Source organism: Phyllostomus discolor, chromosome 7 (genome assembly GCF_004126475.2).
Source record: "Phyllostomus discolor isolate MPI-MPIP mPhyDis1 chromosome 7, mPhyDis1.pri.v3, whole genome shotgun sequence".
Taxonomy (NCBI): domain Eukaryota; kingdom Metazoa; phylum Chordata; class Mammalia; order Chiroptera; family Phyllostomidae; genus Phyllostomus; species Phyllostomus discolor.
In genome coordinates this window covers 94,379,171-94,397,744 of record NC_040909.2, presented here as the reverse complement: position 1 = coordinate 94,397,744, position 18,574 = coordinate 94,379,171, and the positions used below count along the sequence as shown (strand labels likewise).

At 37.7% G+C, this 18,574-nt stretch overlaps 1 protein-coding gene across 3 annotated transcripts in view; it reads left to right on the top strand.

Annotated features, from left to right (window-relative positions):
* The window catches only part of NSMAF (neutral sphingomyelinase activation associated factor), a 58,476-nt gene that overhangs the window by 22,761 nt on the left and 17,141 nt on the right, over positions 1–18,574 (top strand). For 2 of the 3 annotated variants that reach the window (XM_028533828.2, XM_036031135.1), the window contains 11 exons: positions 1,132–1,182; positions 3,659–3,730; positions 4,042–4,089; positions 4,194–4,246; positions 10,389–10,518; positions 12,101–12,172; positions 13,921–14,029; positions 14,941–15,117; positions 16,211–16,290; positions 16,842–16,932; positions 17,024–17,087. In XM_028533828.2, the coding sequence (XP_028389629.1) occupies positions 1,132–1,182; positions 3,659–3,730; positions 4,042–4,089; positions 4,194–4,246; positions 10,389–10,518; positions 12,101–12,172; positions 13,921–14,029; positions 14,941–15,117; positions 16,211–16,290; positions 16,842–16,932; positions 17,024–17,087 (947 nt within the window). The remainder of the gene's footprint in view (positions 1–1,131; positions 1,183–3,658; positions 3,731–4,041; positions 4,090–4,193; positions 4,247–10,388; positions 10,519–12,100; positions 12,173–13,920; positions 14,030–14,940; positions 15,118–16,210; positions 16,291–16,841; positions 16,933–17,023; positions 17,088–18,574) is intronic. The other variant, XM_036031136.1, reaches the window with a different exon arrangement.

Here is an 18,574-nt window from a genome sequence, read left to right as displayed (position 1 = left end):
TTTAAAGCCCTGGGCCGGGATGAGGTGTCCCTGAGACTGAGTGTGGCCAGAGAGGCCCGAGGAGGCCCTGTGGAGAGCAGAGCGCTCTGTAATGTAAGAGATTGGGAAGAGAGCGAGGTTGGAAGGAAGACAGAAGGAGCAGCTGGCGAGGTCGGGGAGAACCAGGAGCAGGTGGCTGGGGAGCCAAGTGGGAAACTGCATTAGGTGGAGCCATCAGCTCTGTCACGTGCTCTGAGAAACAGTCAAGGAAGTCCTGAGAAGGGACTCTTGGATGTGGTGACATGGAGATAGCGTGCATCTTTTATGACATTCTCAGAAGTGGTCTTGGTAATGTGGTGTGGGTGAACACCTCTTCTGAGCTCAAGAGAGAGTGATGTTGGCTCTTTCAAAGAGTTTTGTCATGAAAAGGAACACAGGAATGTCCATAGGAGGATGGAGACCGTGGAGAGTTTTTTACAGTGTTTGTGTCCAGTGGGAGAGACTACAGTGTGTAATCATGGGGCAGAGTGTTTGGTGGGGGAGGTCCACATTCTGTACTCTAGCTCAGGGACTGGTTTCTAAGAGACCGGGACAACCCTCCATCATAACAGGAGAGAAGGCAGGGAGAGACATATAGGTGTGAGGAGATGGTCAGCCTGGCAGGTGGTGGCGCTTGTTTGACACAGGTACTAACATACAGTGTGAGGACAGGTGGCCCAGTGCACGTAAGAACACTGAGTCCAGATCGCCTCTAGGGAAGAGAAGTTTCTTTGTGTGAATGAATGCATTCCATGCCATAGTGATTTGTTTTACTTTTCTAAGTGCCCATTTTTTAGAAAACTGGCTCTTAGATTAGCTTCCTTCACCTGTCTACTTGGTTACTTGGTACAAATAATGACATTCATGAAACATCTTAGCTATTTTATTTATCTAGTAATGGTTGATGCCATGTTGCCTTGATGCATCTCTTTTTAATTTAATATTGGTTATTGCAACATCAGAAACTTGAAGCTCTACTAATATTAACATAAGTGCTTTTGGAAGTTGGAAATTATATAACAATGATTTAAATTCAATTTATAATACCTGAACTTATAGTAATTCATTACTATGAAAATTTTTATTTTACAATTATTGATTTGCCTTTCCCAGGTATATTTCATTAAAGAACACAACATTGTTGCACCATATAAAATAGAAAGAGTAAGTAAAACTTTTCACTTATTCCCACACATTAATATAGTGCTTTTTACAGTAAGACCTTGTGACTGTATTAACATCTTTAATCTCTAATCAAATGTAATAGTAATGGGTATTTAAAAGCTTGTTGCCTAGCAGTTATAGCAGAATTACCCAAGGGAATCAAATACATTAGTCCAAGAGATTTCAATTGCCTTTTGATTTAAAAAGATATGTTTAATAGTCAAAAAAAACTTGAATTACTAGAATAAAAATTGAAATCAAAATGTACATCATTTATAAGATTATTTATTGGATATTGTTGAGAATGTGAGTTATAAAATACCCTTATTTGAGAACTCAATAATAAGTTATAAATTCTCTTAACTGGATAGGAGTAGACATGAATACCGTATCTGGTTTTCCAGGACTTGTCAAGTAAGCATAGACATTACATTTAATCATTCAGTGTTTTATTTTATTCTTTATGTTTCAGCTTAATGGATAGTAAAGAGATCATTCTACCAAAAGAGAATCTTTACAGGACCTAGAGACAGGGCTAGTGCTCCTTATAACGGCACCTCTGTGAATTAGGAGCAGTCACCGTCTCTAGGGAAACACAGTCTCATGGGCCGAATCTCAGTCCCAGTTCAGGTGTGTGCAGTTGCTCAACCAGCAGCCTGTGGAATGCACACACTACCTTCCCTGGCCTTTGGGTTTTATGTACAAGAAACTGCTATGTGTACCAGTTAGTCAGAAACTATAAATACTGAAATGTAGTTGCTCTCAGATGGTGCTGTTGGCATTTTGGGCAGGCTGGCTCTTTATTGTATGGGGCTGTCCTTCTTATTCCAGCCTGTTCCAACCCACTAAATGCCTGAATACACTGTCCCCCCATTGTGTGGAGCACCTCCACACTCCCCCCAAGTTGAGAACCACTTGTTCTCAACTCTCCCTCTGAAGGCTCTCCTGATAGCTTCCTGAAGTGCAAAGCTGCACTTGGTTCATTGAAAAATTATGTAAAAGGAAATGAACAAGGTTGCCTGAAGCAAAGAAAAAGTCTGTTGTTCCAATGTGAATTGGAAAACCAAAGGATTCTCAGTTTTCAAAAGGCTCGGGGCGTGGGAAGATTGGGACATCAATGATGACGATGAGAGATACCAGGTGAGGAAGCCACAGACCCTTGTTTTTTCTCAGGGAGGCACTTCAACAACCATACATGGACCAATTTCCTTTGTAAGAAATTCAAAAACCAATTAAGAGCCTGCTGCAATCCAGGTTATCAGAAAATCAGCCTAATTGAAGCTAGTGGGAAAATTCCTAGCCTCCCCCCAGCACAGTGCCATATGATTGGAAGGAAACTCCCAGCTCTGAACTTCTCCCTGGGGAGGGAAAGAAAACCCTGGACCATATGTCCAATATTCTGACTTTTGGGGGCATCTACTTTCAGAGCCAGTTGCCTGAGGGACTGGCTCTGTCTCGCCTACCTTGGAGCATTGACAGGACCCCACCCACACGAGATGCCTGAGGACCACCAAAAGCAAGAAAGAGCAGGCCCTCATGCTGCAGCTCCAGAGGAGCTGTGGTACAGCAGACAGTGGCCCGGGCAGCTAAGCAGACTCCCTCAGGCAAAAGAGAAGAGTGTGTGACAAACAAAATTAAGCATCACAGCATATAAGCTCCCAGCCTCAATATGTGCACCTGAACAGGTGAAGCAAACACTGACAGAATTGGAGGGAGAAATTGGCAGCAACACAGTAATAGTAGGAGACTTTATACCCCACTTTCAATAATGGACAGAGCATCCAGACAGAAGATTAAAAGGAAACAAAGGACTTAACACTATAGGCCAAATGAACCTAACAGACACAAAGAACATTCTTCCCAACAGCAGCAGAGCACACCTTCTTAAGTACACATGGAACAGTCTTCAGGGTTGATCACGTGTTAGGTCACAAAACAAATCTTAGTGACTTTAAGAAGATTGAAGTCATACAAATTCTTTTGCAACCACAGTGAAATAAAACTAGAAATCCATCACAGAAGGCAAATTCACGAGGATGTGGAAGTTAACACTCTTGAACAATCAGTGAGTCAGAGGAGAAACGTAAAGGGAAATTTTAAAATATCACAAGACAAACACAACACACTAAAACTTTAGGATGCAGCAAAAACAGTACTAAGAGGGAAGTTTATAGTGATATGTACCTATGATAAAAAAGAAAAATGATCTCAAATTTTAAAACCCAGTTATACACCTCGAGGAACTAAAGAGAACAGCAAATTAAGCCCAAAGTCAGCAGAAGCAAGAACATAATACATAGAGCAGTAAACCCCACAGGCTCTGCTCCCTGGAGCTCCTTCCTGGGTGGCGTGTGGGAGGACACACTGGGCAGACCCACACAGCGTTCAGCTGGGGAGTTTCTGATGCTCTTCAAGGAATGAGTTTTGATGTGCTCCTTTTCTTCTTTTGTTCCCATTTCTTTCTCTTTCTTTTTAGGGCAAAATGGAATATGTCTTTGAATTGGATGTTTCAGGGAAAGTGGAAGACGTTGTGGAGACGTTGCTTCAGGTAAGCCAGTGCCTCGCTTGGGGCATATACTGGGCAGAGAATTCAAAACATACTTCGGCAGGAACTTCTTTTTCCAATTGTATATTTACACATCTTACTGAAACCCTAATCTCTTTTATAAATATGAATCAGATTTACTTGATTATGTTGAATTTGAAAACTGTATATTAGGAAGAAGCCATACATATATCAGAAGCAATCTTAACTGTTACTAAGTAACAGAATGATTGCTGCTTTTCATTGCTTCTAAGGAAGTATCTTCATCTCATCTGAGAGAAAAAATAAATTCATGTATATTTATAATGTTGTAGCTTCACAGAGCATCCTGCCTTGACAAACTAGGGGACCAGACTGCTATGGTAAGAGTTTCCAAAGATCTGTATCTTTATTATAAATTAACTTGTATTGACTTTTACTTATAAATACTTATATCCATCCTTTTTAAATGATTTTGTTTTAATAGATAACAGCTATTTTGCAATCACGTTTGGCTAGAACATCATTTGACAAAAACAGGTAAGTTTTTGGTGATTTTGTTTACTGGTTGTGAAGGCAGCAGACATCTTCCGTTTGCCTCACTCGGCGTGTCTAGGGCTAAGGTTGCCACCTCAGACCTGCTTCTCTTAAAGAACGGCCCCGTCTCCGAGCAGGAGCAGTGTCGGGGGCTTCCTCCACTCCTTTCCACCCTGGTGTCAGTCAGGCAGGCCTGTAGACCAATGCTCTGTAAGATCTTTCCACACTGCTGGCTTCTGTGTTTTCACATTGTTACTGTCTCAGTCCAGGCCACCATCACCTCCCACTCAGAACACTGTGACAGATTTCGGCTTGTCTACCTGACTCCCATCTTCCCTTTGCTAGTCCTTCCCCCCCCACCCCCCGTACCTATTGTATTTTTAAAATATGTTCTTTCTAAAGAAGTTATTTAATTGTGTCACTGTTTAAACTCTTCAAGACTTCCCATTTTCTTCAGTGTGAAACCTTAACCTTACTTGGCACACAGTCATTTATGGTCCAGTCCTTGTTCACTGCTTTGAGTCACTGATTGCTTTTGGATTCTGTGTTTTTTGCGTTACGTGCGGTTCCTGAGGGTGCCACACGGTCTCTCACCTGTGGGCCTCAGTGCACGCTCCCTCTGCTGAGAGTAGTCAGCCTCCATCCCCTTTTGCACCTGGCTCACTCTTCCACATTCTCTGATTTGAGCTTAGCTGTCAGCTTTTCTGGGAAGCCTTTCCTGACCCTTCAAATTCTGATAGCAAGTCACCTTCCTGAGGTATCCTCCAGGGACCAAGACACTATATTTTTACTGGTCTAATATGTTTTTTATTTTCTTAGCTTTTCTAAGAATACAGTATATTTTCTGAAAACATTTTTACTTTATTTTTTAGTGTTTTATTGTTTATGCTATTACAGTTGTCCCATTTTTCACCTTTCACTCCCCTCCACCCAGCTCGCCCCCCACTGCCATAGTCAGTCCCCACACTGTGTCTTTGTCCGCCTGTCCTTCATACGTGTTTTTTGATGAATCCCTTTGCCTTCTTTCAATCAGTCCCCACTGCTCCCCTCCCCTCTTACAGCTGTCAGTCTATTCCGTGATCCCCTGCCTGTGGTTCTATTCTGGTCATTAGTTTATTTTATTCATTAGATTCCCCCTATAAATGAGGTTATATGGTACTTGTCTTTTACCGGCTGACTTATTTCACTTAGCATAATAGTCTCTAGTTCCATCCATGGTGTTGTAAAAAGGCAGAGATTCCTTCTTCTTTTTTTTTTTCTTGCTGTGTAGTATACCAGTGTGTAAATGCACCACAATTTTTTTTTTTATCCACTCATCTACTGGGCAAAGGATTTGAATAGGCACTTCTCCAAGGAGGACATACAGATGGCCCATAGACATATGAAAAGATGCTCAACACCACTAGCCATCAGAGAGATGCAAATTAAAACCACAATAAGATACCACTTCACACCTGCCAAAACAGCTATCATTAATAAATCAACAAACAACAAGTGCTGGGAGGATGTGAAGAAAAGGGAACCCTAGTGCACTGTTGGTGGGAGTGCAGCTGGTGCAGCCACTAGTATGAAGTTTTCTCACAAAATTAAAAATGGAACTACCTTTTTGACCCAGTGATTCCACTGCTGAGATTCTACCCTAAGAGTCCCAAAACATCAATTCAAAAGAATTTATGCACCCCTCTGTTCATAGCAGCGCTATTTACATTAGCCAAGATTTGAAAACAATTATACCTTAATATTAACCTGTTCTCTTATTTGTTTCTTACCTTATGTTAAGTAAATTTCCTTGTATTAAGTGGACTTGGGTTATTTGTCTACACCTTCATCTGCAGTACTACAGTATTAATTATTATAGCTTTATAACTACTGGTCTTGATATGTGGTAGTGCGGGGCCCCACGCCTTACTTCCTTCTTAACTGTGTCCTCACTGCTGTTGGTCTTGTGCACTTCTAGATAAATTCAGAATCTGCTTGTTAAGGTCTGTAACAGAAAGCCTGCTAAGATCTTGATTGTAATTATAATGAATGTCTCCATTTATTTATGTCTTCTGTAATGTCTTATGATTTTTGTCATACAGTTCTTTTCTGTGCTAGATTTATTCCAAGTACTTCATATTTCTGATGGTGTTATAAATTCTATCCTAAAAATTTTTATTTTCTGTTTATTGTTTATTTAAAGAATGCAGAAGATGTTTTTGTATTCATTTTGTTTTCAGCAGTCCTGCTAAACTTAGTGATCAATTTCATTAACTTTCTATGTAGGTTCTTTAATATGTACAGAATCTTATGTATGAATTATTGCAGTCTACTTCACCAGATAACATTTTTATTTTAGATTTTTGCATTTGTAATCATTTCAGCTTAGGACAAAGTAGAAAGTATTGGTTGGATAGATTCATTTATAGATTATTATGTGCTAGGCTTTTGCTAGAAGCTTATGTTTATAAGTGAGATTAATTTGTAATATTCTATTTTATTGTTGTTTTTATGAGATTTGTGACCCTTAAAACTTGCCTGTAAAGCCATCTGGCCAATGATGTGTTCTGTGTTTATGTTTGCTTCTTTTTCTGTTTTGCCTACATGGCACTCATTTTCATTTTTATACTTGTAGGATATATTAGGTGAATAGATTGCCCTGGAGAATAGCTTCCATTTTAGAAAGGAAAAGAAATAAGAAGAACTTGCTTCTTTGACCTGCTTAAAATACATGTTTCCTTTCCTTTTTTTTTGCTGTGCCTATCACTCTTTATTTTTATTGTAATTTTTCCATTACCATTTATCCCCGCTATACTCTCTTCCACCTCCACCCACTCCCTGCCATCACCACCCTGTGGTCCATGTCCGTGAGTCCTTTTTCCTATTTGCTCCATCCCTCCATCCCCTAGCCACCCCCTACATTTTTTCTAAGTAGCAGTTTAGACTTCAGTCCCAAGCTTCAGCGTAACATTACTTTAAAAATTGTTCACTATGAAAGTTTTAATTTATCCAGACTTTAAAATGTCAGACTGAAGAATTTGGGGAAGAAGTTTTTACAGTATAAAATGAGATATTACTGTATTGTGTACTTCCTTTGAAAGAAGGTAAAAGTTTTACTAAAAAATATAAGCTTTTATCATATTTCTGAGGAAATATTTTTTATTGAAGAAATAAAGGATAACTATATTTATTTTTTCCTACTGTCCATTCTGAAAAGTTTAAATCCTTGCAAGTTGAAACAATACTAGCATGATCACAGATACTCTGAATCACCAGGTGTTAATTTGTTAATATTTTGCAAAGTTGTCATAGTTTTTACATGTTTATATTCTAAGTTGCTTGCTCTGTGTGTGTGTGTATATATGCATAATGTATATGTCTGTATATATGTGTATGTGTTGTATGTATGTATATATAGGTAATATGTATATGTGTGTGTGTTTGTATTACATATATACAATAACATACATGAGTATAATTTTTTTGGAACCGTTTGAAATCACATTGCCAGGCATCATGACTCTACACTCAATAACTTCTTCACCAGGTGTCTGTTACAAGGGTACTTCTGACATTCCTCCATATAATTAGAGCACCCAAGTGGTAGTGATTTTATATAATGTCATGTAATTTATAGTTCCATATTCAACTGTCCCCATCTGTACCCAAAATGCCCTCTTTAAAATAGTTTACTTTCGATTAACTTCAGATTTAAAGAAAAGATGTAAACCTAGTACCATTCTTTCATTCCTCACTGGGTTCCCCCACTGTTCCATGTTTAGTGAGACAATGCTGCTACCTTTTGTTGGGTGTGTTCCTAGATTTGTGATGTTTTTGACATTGTTGAAATTTTGTTTTTCAACTATTTGTTACTAGAATACAGATACACAGTTGGGTTTGTTTTTACATTGACCTTGTATCTTATGATTTCCAGATTCACTCCTTAGTCCTAGTGGGTTTTTTGTAGATTCCGTAGAGTTTTCTGTGTACATAGTCATTTAATCCATGAATAATGATAGCTTCACAGAAATCCTTATGGCTTTTACTCCTACTCCCTGCCTCATTGCGTTGTGTAACTAACAGATGTGGTGAGAGTAGACATTCTCGCACTGTTCTTGCTATGCTAGAAAGGGGTTTAATGTTTCACCATTAAAGAATGATGTAGCAGTAGCTTTTTTATAGATGCCTTTTTTTTCATGATGAGGAAGTTCCTTTTTATTCCTGGTTTACTGAAAGTATTTTTGATAACAGGCTTAGAATTTTGTTAACTAATTTTCCTGCATTTATTCAGATGATCATTCTTTTTCTTTATTCTGTTGCTAATGTGAATTGTATTGATTGAGTTTCCAGTATTAAACCACACTTGTATTCATGGGATACATCCAACTTTATCACCATGTGTTTAGTAGCCTTTTCCTGTGTTCTTGGAGTCGCTGGGCCAACATTATGTGAAGATTGTGTGCATCTGAGCTCGTGAGAGGGGCTGCTCTGCGAATCTTTGTGTACTTGTCAGCATTTGCTGTTGCCAGGGGGTTGCCGATATTAGTACCCTTTCCAAAGAACCAACTTTTTGCCTTCATTGATTTTTCTCTGTTTTTCCCTTTTACATAAAATTGATTTCCACTCATGATTTCTTTCCTTCGGCTTACTCTGGGTTTGACATTTTTGCGTATCTGCTGTCTGGTCCCGATCTGGCTTTCTGCTTTTCTGAAGATCTCTCTCTTCACCCTTCAGCCCTTAGGCCTTGCTGTGGCAGGTTGCTTCTCTGCCGGCCACTCAGCTGTTGGCCCCTTCACTTAGGTTTCTTTGCATCTTCAGGTTTCTGATGGTTTTTTAAAAATAATGAGGATTGTGTAGCTTATCTTCCTGGGATTTGTTGTTAGTGTGAGAGCGGCGAGGTGTCCTTTACCTCCCCGCTGCGAGAGGAAGACGACCCTGGTGTCCTTTTGTCTTGTTACTTATGAGGGAGATTTATTTTTAACCCAATTATTTAACTACTAAGTAAATGCCTATTTTAAAATATTATTTTGTTGTTTCCCCTCTAAATTCTTTTCCATTAGTAAATCAAGAAGACCATGGACTTTTTGACTGTCAGAATAATTTATAAGGAGGTAGTAGAGAAACCGTCTTGGATTGGCTTTACTGCAGTAACTCCACGAAGGGATATACTGCTGACACTTGAATAATGCGGGAGCTCAGGGTGACAGACCCCTGCGCAGCCAAACACCCACATGTAACTTTGACTCCCCAAGAGCTTAACTGCTAATAGCTGCTGGTGACCTTGCTGATAGCAAAGTCAACAAACACACACTTCATATGTTATATATATTTTATACTATATTCTTACAATAAAGTAAGCTAGAGAAAAGAAAATGTTATTTAAAAAATCATAAGAGAAAATACATTTACAGTGTTTACTGAAAAAATCCTCACGTAAGTGGACCCTCACAGTATAAACTGTGTTGCTTGTGGTCATCTGTACTTGGGAACTGACATTCCAGTAATTGTAGTTGTGTATTTATAGCTTTATGAAGTGTGCTGTGAAATAAATGCAACCTGTGCAAGAACAGCCTGTGCGACTGTAAAAGTGGGCCTTGATGACACAAAATGAAAAGGTTGTTAACTTAAGAATAGTTTCTTTTTTTTAATGTTGCCCTATTTTTAAAAGATTTTATTTATTTATTTTTAGAGAGGGAAGAGAGGGAGAAAGAGAGAGAGAGAGAAACATCAATGTGCTGTTGCTGGGGGCCGTGGCCTACAACCCAGGCATGTGGCCTGACTGGGAATTGAACCTGCGACAGTTTGATTCACAGCCCATGCTCAATCCACTGAGCTATGCCAGCCAGAGCAAGAATAGTTTTGATGTCAGTTTATTTTGGAAGAAATAAGAGTTGAACTAAAGTATTATTTGGCTTCACTTACTTACCCATCTTTCCTTCCGCAATGCATAGCCTCATCTGTTTATAAAAAAATTGTATTTTCATTATACCATTTGAAAGAATGTCAGTTTTATTTAATCGACCAGTTTACATTACCATTTATTTTGTGTTAAATCATTGTTTAGACAAATTTTATGTAAAACCGCACTGTAACTCTTTTAAAGTTAAACCAGAAAGTAGATCAATTTCTGATTTTTTTTTTTTTTGCTTTTGCCGAAAACCATCAGATTCCAAAGTGTTTCTGAAAAGCTGCACATGGAATGCAAGGCAGAAATGGTGACCCCTCTGGTGACAAATCCTGGACACGTGTGCATTACTGACACCAACCTGTACTTTCAGCCCCTCAATGGGTACCCGGTAAGCGAAGACTGCCGGGTCAGATGGAGAGCTCCTTTAGCTCTGGGTGTTCACCTATGCTCTCTGCCCTGCGAACCTGACTGCACCACCAATGTTCTCATTTTTAGAAAGGATCAAAAATTCCCTCCCCCACCCCTCCATCATCTGTGTCTTTAACAGTCTCCCTGTGTAAGCCTAAGGAATCCGAGGTTGAACTCTCCTGATCAGTCTTCATTTGGGGGCCACTTGTTCTCAGTGTTGTGAAAAGAAACCCTGCGCCTCCCAATGTTATTAGTAAAAGGTCATGACAGTTGTGTACCTTTCTATTTGGAGACACTTCTGAGACAGACAAATGAAATATACTAAGATTAAGAAGAAATGAATGTTTTATGTATATCTGTGTGTACATATGCCTATGCTGGTACTTGCTTTTCCTTTATTACCAGCAAAATCAGATCTGCATCCTTCCCAAAGAAGCAGTTTGAAGGGGTCCTCGCCCAGCTAGTGCAGAGTGCATGCAGACAGTGATGCTGCAGTTAGGCAGCTGCCGTGCTCCTGCTGTGATGGAGGAGTCAGCCACAAGTGAAGATGAACTCAGATATCTACACTAAATCTTGTGAAGATGGGTTGTTTGTCTAGATCTGGCCCCTTTTGGAAGTGGTTCATTAAAAGGACAGATATCCTGATACAATCTGATGGTGCCATTGGACCATTTGGCAGGGCAGCTTAAAGAACAGGAGTGTTTTTTTGCCATAGAAGGCTACACATTGGAAATTCTCCAGGCTGCTCACTCATTATATGCCACTAAAACTTCTCAACTTTTAAGTGAAAGATGATGCTATAATAATTCTGTCCACCAGGTGGTGGGACACACTCACCAAACCCTCCAACTGAAGCAGTGAACATTGCTGATGAGCGTTCTCTAGTGGTGTAGTAAATTGGCTTGACCGCTACTGTTACTATAACCTGGGCCAGAAAGCTTTGGAAAAATGTGTCAGTATGTGCCATAGCTTCAGGATTCACACATGGTATGGGCATCAATCCCTCCCACTCAGAAAGAGGAATGAACTTGTCACCTTTTAACCGATCTCATTGCCTTTTCTAACCTCGTTGCTCCTACTAACATTTTAAGGTTCTAGAGAGTCAAGAAAATTGCCCTCCTCATAAAGAAAAAGATTAGAGGCCCTGCTTTTTACTACACTATAGTTTTTTAAGGAGACAAAAGACAGGATTCTAAAGAAAGATGAGTCAGTACTAAGCAAACCATTGCTCATAAAATTAGCAAAATTCCTGAGAGGTTATCTATACTAATTAATATTCCATATCACTTAACAGCCTTGCCTTAACCCAAAAGATGAACGCATTACCATATTGTTTTTTTGGTACCAGTGGAGGTAGGGAGACTTGTCCAAGATCATAAAGTGAAAAGGGCCGACTAGAATGTGAAGCCCAGATATGCCTTGTTTAAGGTCTCCCTTTCCAGTTGTTCACTTTGTAACACATCACAAATGCAAGATTTGGTCATTTTTCTGATTTCTGATACTAAAGATCAACTTTTAATTGGGTCAGGATATTGACGTGTGAAACTTGCTTTATTTTGCAGAAACCTGTGGTCCAAATAACACTCCACGATGTCCGCCGCATTTACAAACGGAGGCACGGCCTCATGCCTTTGGTGAGTTCAAGCAGAATGCCCGTTCTAGGTGAATGACTGTCCTATTTTCAGTTTACCCAGTGGTTTATTAGCTTGTAAACACCGATGGCCTGTTGGAAAATGTGTATTGTATTGTAAGCAAGTGCAGTCTGACTTCTGCTGCTCTTTCTTTTGAATGAGCTAGAAATTCATAAAGGAATAGCTCCTTTCTCTACACAAGAAGTCGGTTGTGCAAATGTTTGTGGCTCCAAGAGCAAGAGGAGTAGGTTGCGTTGAGTTCTCCACTCCTGTGTCCTCAGTTTCTAGGTTTATGCAGGGATAATGTATGCAGTCATCAATCCAGTGCGACTTGGCACCATCTGTTCGCAGCAGCTAGGTCTCAGAGTAAGATTGGGAAGCTAGTTAGTACAAAATTAACTCTTCATTGGAACTGTAGTATCTTCACAGTTAGCTTATCTTAATTTAACCTTCAGTTTGGTAAGTGAGAGAAATTAATAAAATAGCCAGTTAAAGCATGTGGACAATTCTTCCCACTATTCACCTAAATAAACATGTTAGCCTTACATGCTGACCTTGGAAACCAGTCCCTATAAGGTGTGATTCCAAGGTGTTTTAACTTGACATCAATATAAACCCAGTTCTCCTTTGAAGATTAACCAGTAACCTGGTAGCGTTACCAAAGCACTGTGGAATTTTAAGCACCTCATTTTTGTTTCAAATATATGAAATTTACTGGTTTTTCTATCTATTTAACTTAAAAGGCTACTCTTCATTTCTAGTGCTAATGAGGATTATGGAACCATATTGTTAAAAATCTCCTCCATTGGGTGTAGAGATACAGTTAGAAAAAGAAATTGACATTAAGTGTCTTTTACATCCTGACCAATTTGTATATGATATTTTGTTATCATGAAAATCCCTATGAGGTAGATGATGTCCTATTTTATAAAGAAATTGAGATTCTGCCCTGGCTGGTGTGGCTCAGTGAATTGTGTGCCAGCCTGCAAACTAAAATGTTGCCAGTTTGATTCCCAGTCAGGGCACATGCCTAGGTTGCAGGCCAGGTTCCCCAGTTCAGGGAGTGTGAGAGGCAACTGATTGATGTGATCTCTTGAACACATCAATATTTCTCTCCCCCTCTTTTTCCCTCCCTCCCCTTTTCTCTAAAAATAAATAAATAAAATCTTTTTAAAAATTGAGATTCTAAGAGTTCATTTCCTCTGTTCCTTACCTTAACTAGTAAATGGTGAAAGCCTGTATTTGAACCAGGGACAACTCTGCTTTTGTCATTTCTTTGCCTATTCCTGTCCTATCTCGGCCTTACTAACACAGCAATCACCAAGCTCATAGTTTTCTTAAGAATAATTGTAAGTTATTAGTTATATTGTTATCAGTTTGTTAGATTGACATAATAATTAATTATAAAAGAAAGATAAACATTTGTATTTGAAGAAGATATGTGAGGACATGGATCAGCTGGTTTTGAATTCCAAAATCAAAATTCATAAAAGGTTTTATCAATAAAAATATTTAATACCAAAAGGGATTTTATAAAATTTAGAGATGCAAGCCTTGTTCTCAGGAAATTTATACATATTTATATACATATGCATCACTGAATAAAATTTATAGCTGGAGAATATGAATAGAAGACCTACAAGAAAAAATGTAGATGTTTGATTAGAAGGTTTTTGGAATTGTAGTTTATATTGTAAGTGCAATATTAATAAAATGCTAATTTTTTTATTCATTTCTTTCTGAATTTATAGGGCTTAGAAGTGTTTTGCACAGAAGATGATCTGTGTTCGGATATCTACCTAAAGTTCTATGACCCTCAAGATAGAGATGACCTCTATTTTTATATCGCCACATATCTAGGTTTGGTGCTCACCTTTCATTGTATCTATTCATAGAAAGGTAGTCCAACTCCTAAGTAACTAGGATAGGAAATTAAAAAAAAGAAAAATGTTATATCTAGAATCACCTCTCTTCTTCTACTTATTTCTTACTTTGTTATTAGTAACTATGGTTGGCAAGATAGCATTTTAAAAACTAAGGGAGTGATAAATGAATTTTGGTAATAGTTCACTTCAATTGTATGTTTTAAAACTCTTGATAAATATATTTATTTATTTATTTATTATTTTAACATATAAGTTGGATGGATTATAAAGACTCCACCTAATTATTTTTATGTCCAATCATAATTTGTATTAGATTATGAAAACCAAGATTCAGCTTCTTAATGTGAGATGGTGAGTTAGCCAGTCATTTGTGATCATTAATCGTGGTCTTAATTGTGAAGCTAGAAAAAAATGCAAAAGGAACACGTGAACTTCTTGGCTCAAAATAATACCCGTGGGACTGCATTTGTTTTTAATTAATGTTTCCTCAGTCTTTCATGTGAATTTGCCTACCTTTATTAGGGAAAACACCTGTATTTTTCTTTTCAAAGATTAAATATATTAAGTTGTATGGCTGAATGATTTAATTCTTGTTTACGAATTTGCCAGATGACTAGAATAGAATGATTTTTAAAATTAGATTTTGGGATTATATTAATACCATCTTAATTTTATTTGCTGTTCTGGTGTGCAGTGAAGCCATTTATGAGCTATATAGTGAAATACTCCCTCAGGAATGAAATTTTTTCTCCAGTAAGAATAGTTTACTTTCAATAAGGAATATATCTTACTTTACAGTAGGTTTAGAATTTGTTTTTTTCTTTTCACACTGAGCTGTTCAGTTTTACGTAATATATAAGTAAGCACAGGCCTGGTCCCCCTCAGAGCACCACGTGGTGGAGCGCACAGCCGAGAGCTACATGCTGCAGTGGCAGCGCGGGCACCTCTCCAACTACCAGTACCTGCTGCACCTCAACAACCTGGCCGACCGAAGCTGCAACGACCTGTCCCAGTACCCGGTGTTCCCGTGGGTTCTCCACGACTACTGCAGTTTAGAGCTGGGTGAGCGACAACAGGCTGCATTTCTAACGGGCAGAAAAAAACTCTGTTGTAGGGTTATGATGTGGTCTTTGAACAGATTAGAACCCATTTTGACTTTATTAGTAAAGATTGCCAATTTTCTTTTCAAGATACCGGATAAGTGTTACATAAACTATGTGTTTTGTATGCTTTTCTACACTGCCTCTTAATTTTTTTAATCCAGAAAAAGTTCTCACATACTTCTTAAAGACATGCTGGGATAATATGGGTATAATTTTAAGCCATATTATCATTATTATCCAGAAGTACCAAGTTTTGAAACACTATGGTTTTTCACTTTGAAAATTGTCTCAGATTATCCTGTTTTTAAATTTATGTTAAAAATGTGATTATCAAACTAATAACTATTCACTATAGGACATTGAGAATGAACTGAAATATTTTAAAAAGTAAATAAGGAGATAAAAATCATCAAAAATTATGTTACTGAGAAGTAACCATTTTTAATTTTGTGTTATAAATACTTCTCTCAAATTATTTTAACAAAAATAATGATTGTACTGTGATTTTATTTTGTAATTTTAAATTATGTATTGTGAACCATAAATTACTTTTGACAGTTCACTTATTGAACCCTCGTACTTGAAGGAGATAACAGATTTTCTAGGAATCTGATCATTTATTTTTCTGATGATATTCAAGTCCTCAGTTCTCAAATTATGCTATTATTACAGAATAATATATTCACTGTAATTCCAACTTAAAACATAAATCTTAATAGAAGAAAAATGACTTTTAAAATATGTGGGTCCCTTTCTTATTTTACTTAGAATATATTTTTTGTCAGGACTTTTTAAAAAATCAGTATTCATGATGTTTTCAAATTATTCTTCAATGGCTGCTGCTAAATTAAAATCAGAAGTTCTCACATTTACACTTCTATAAATGTCACAAATACTATAATTCTAATGTATCTGTCTCAGTTTTTCAAAAGTATTTATTTTGTGGAGATAAATGTGTGCATGTGAATCAATTCAGGGAGGTAATGTTATTAAGTATAAGCTTGCTTGCTTTGTTCTACTTACTTAATTTTTTAATGTATTTATTTACATAGATTTGTCAAATCCAGAAACCTTCCGGGATCTTAGTAAGCCAGTAGGAGCCCTAAATAAGGAGCGGCTGGAGAGACTACTGGTACGTGGATATAAGGATTCTTGGTCTATAAGGGAATTCCTCAGCCATGCCTGTGTTTTTATAGTAACTGAAACTGGTTTAAACAAGACTTACATGGAAATAGGTCCAGAGTGATCATGTGGGTTTGCTTTTTCTTACTCCCCTCCCCCTCTGCCTGTTGCCTCACCCTGTGAATTTAGTTGCTCACCATTTGCAATTTTGCCTACAATTCAGGAAGTAGGAAGCTGATCCGATTACGAGTGTGCTAACTTATTTTCATGAAGGTGCTCTCTGGTAAATTGCAACAGAGACTGAAATCCCTATATTCAGTCCAGCCCCAACCTTGTTACCACTGTGCCAAAAAAACCCAAAATACTTACCACAGGAATGCCGCTTATTCACAGATTTTTTTCCCTTCTTTTTATCTTTTCTTATTTGAGAAAGAAATTAAGGGGTATAATGTATGCATGCCATGATTTCTTTTAGGCCTTTACTACTTAAGTCAGTGGTTCTATCTAAGTCAGGTATTTTCATGCTGACACTTAATAGTGTTTGTTTCCCGCATATTGTAGACGCGCTACCAGGAGATGCCAGAACCAAAATTCATGTACGGCAGTCACTACTCCTCCCCGGGTTATGTGCTGTTTTATCTCGTTAGGATTGGTAAGGTTCTTTATCATTACCCGAGTCAGTATTATTTCACGTGGATTCTTCAGTGAACCTGTATCTCAAAGCTCTGATTTTTCCCCTCCAGCACCAGAGTATATGCTGTGCCTACAGAATGGAAGATTTGATAATGCAGATAGAATGTTCAACAGGTTTGACATAAATGCCTTACCTACCATTTTTTAAACTTTCTAATTATATATGCACAGTATGTGTTTTTCAAAAAACTATGTCACCAAAAATGTAAAGATATGCAAAAAAATCACTAAATTGTTATATCTATTCCTTTCAGGCTTTTTCTAGTTGTGTCTATGTATAAGTGTGAGAACATATTTTAAATTCAGTTTTTTGTCCTTCCTTTTGTAGCCTCGTATTGGAACTTGAGTTTTTCTGTATTATTAGATGTTTTTAAAAAGAGTGTCCTTTTTAAATTATTGTGTCACATCCTAATGTCTGACAAAATATATTTCAATTATTTCTCCATTGTTGAACATTTAGACTATTTCCAACATTTCATTATTCTAAATAATTCTTTTTTAAAATATATTTTACTGATTATGCTATTATAGTTATTCCATTTTTTCCCTTTATCTACCTCCACCCTGCACCTCCCCTCCCACCAACATTCCCTCCACCTTGGTTCATGTCCATAGGTCATACATATAAGTTCTTTGGCTTCTCCATTTCCTATACTATTCTTAACTTCCCCCTGTCTACTTTGTACCTACCATTTATGCTGCTTACTCCCTATATCTTTTCCCCCATTCTCACCCCTACCACTTCCCACTGATAACCCTCCATGTGATCTCCATTTCTCTGATTCTGTTTGTGTTCTAGTTGTTTGCTTACCTTTGTTTTTGTTTATTTAGGTTCAGTTGTTGATGGTTGAGTTTGTTGTCATTTTATTCTTCATATTTCTGATCATCTTTTTCTTAGATAACCTTTAACATTTCATATAATAAGGGCTTGGTGATGATGAACTCCTTTAACTTCAACTTATCTAGGAAGCACTTTATCTGCCCTTCCATTCTAATGATAGTTTTGCTGGATAGAGTAATCTTGGATTTAGGTCCTTGCCTTTCATGACTCTGAATACTTCTTTCCAGCCCCTTCTTGCCTGCAAGGTTTCTTTTGAGAAATCAGCTGATAGCCTTTTGGGAACTCCTTTGTAGGTAACTGCCTCTTTTTCTCTTTCTGCTTTTAAGATTAGCTACTTATCTTTAATCTTGGGTAATTTGTGATGTGTCTTGGTGTGTTTCTCCTTGTATCCAACTTCTTTGAGACTCTCTGAGCTTCCTGGACTTCCTGAAAGTCTATTTCCTTTGCCAAATTGGGGAAGTTATCCTTCATTATTTTTTCAAATAAGTTTTCAAATTCTTGTTCTTCCTTTTCTCCTCCTGGTACCCCTATGATTCAGATTTTAGAACATTTAAAGTTGTCCCGGAGGTTCCTAAGCCTCTCCTCACTTTTTTTGAATTCTTGTTTCTTCGTTCTGTTCTGCTTGAATGTTTATTTCTTCCTTCTGCTCTAAATCGTTGATTTGAGTCCCAGTTTCCTTCCCTTCACTGTTGATTCCCTATATATTTTCTTTTACTTCACTTTTCATAGCCTTCACGTTTTCCTCCAGTTTGCTACCATA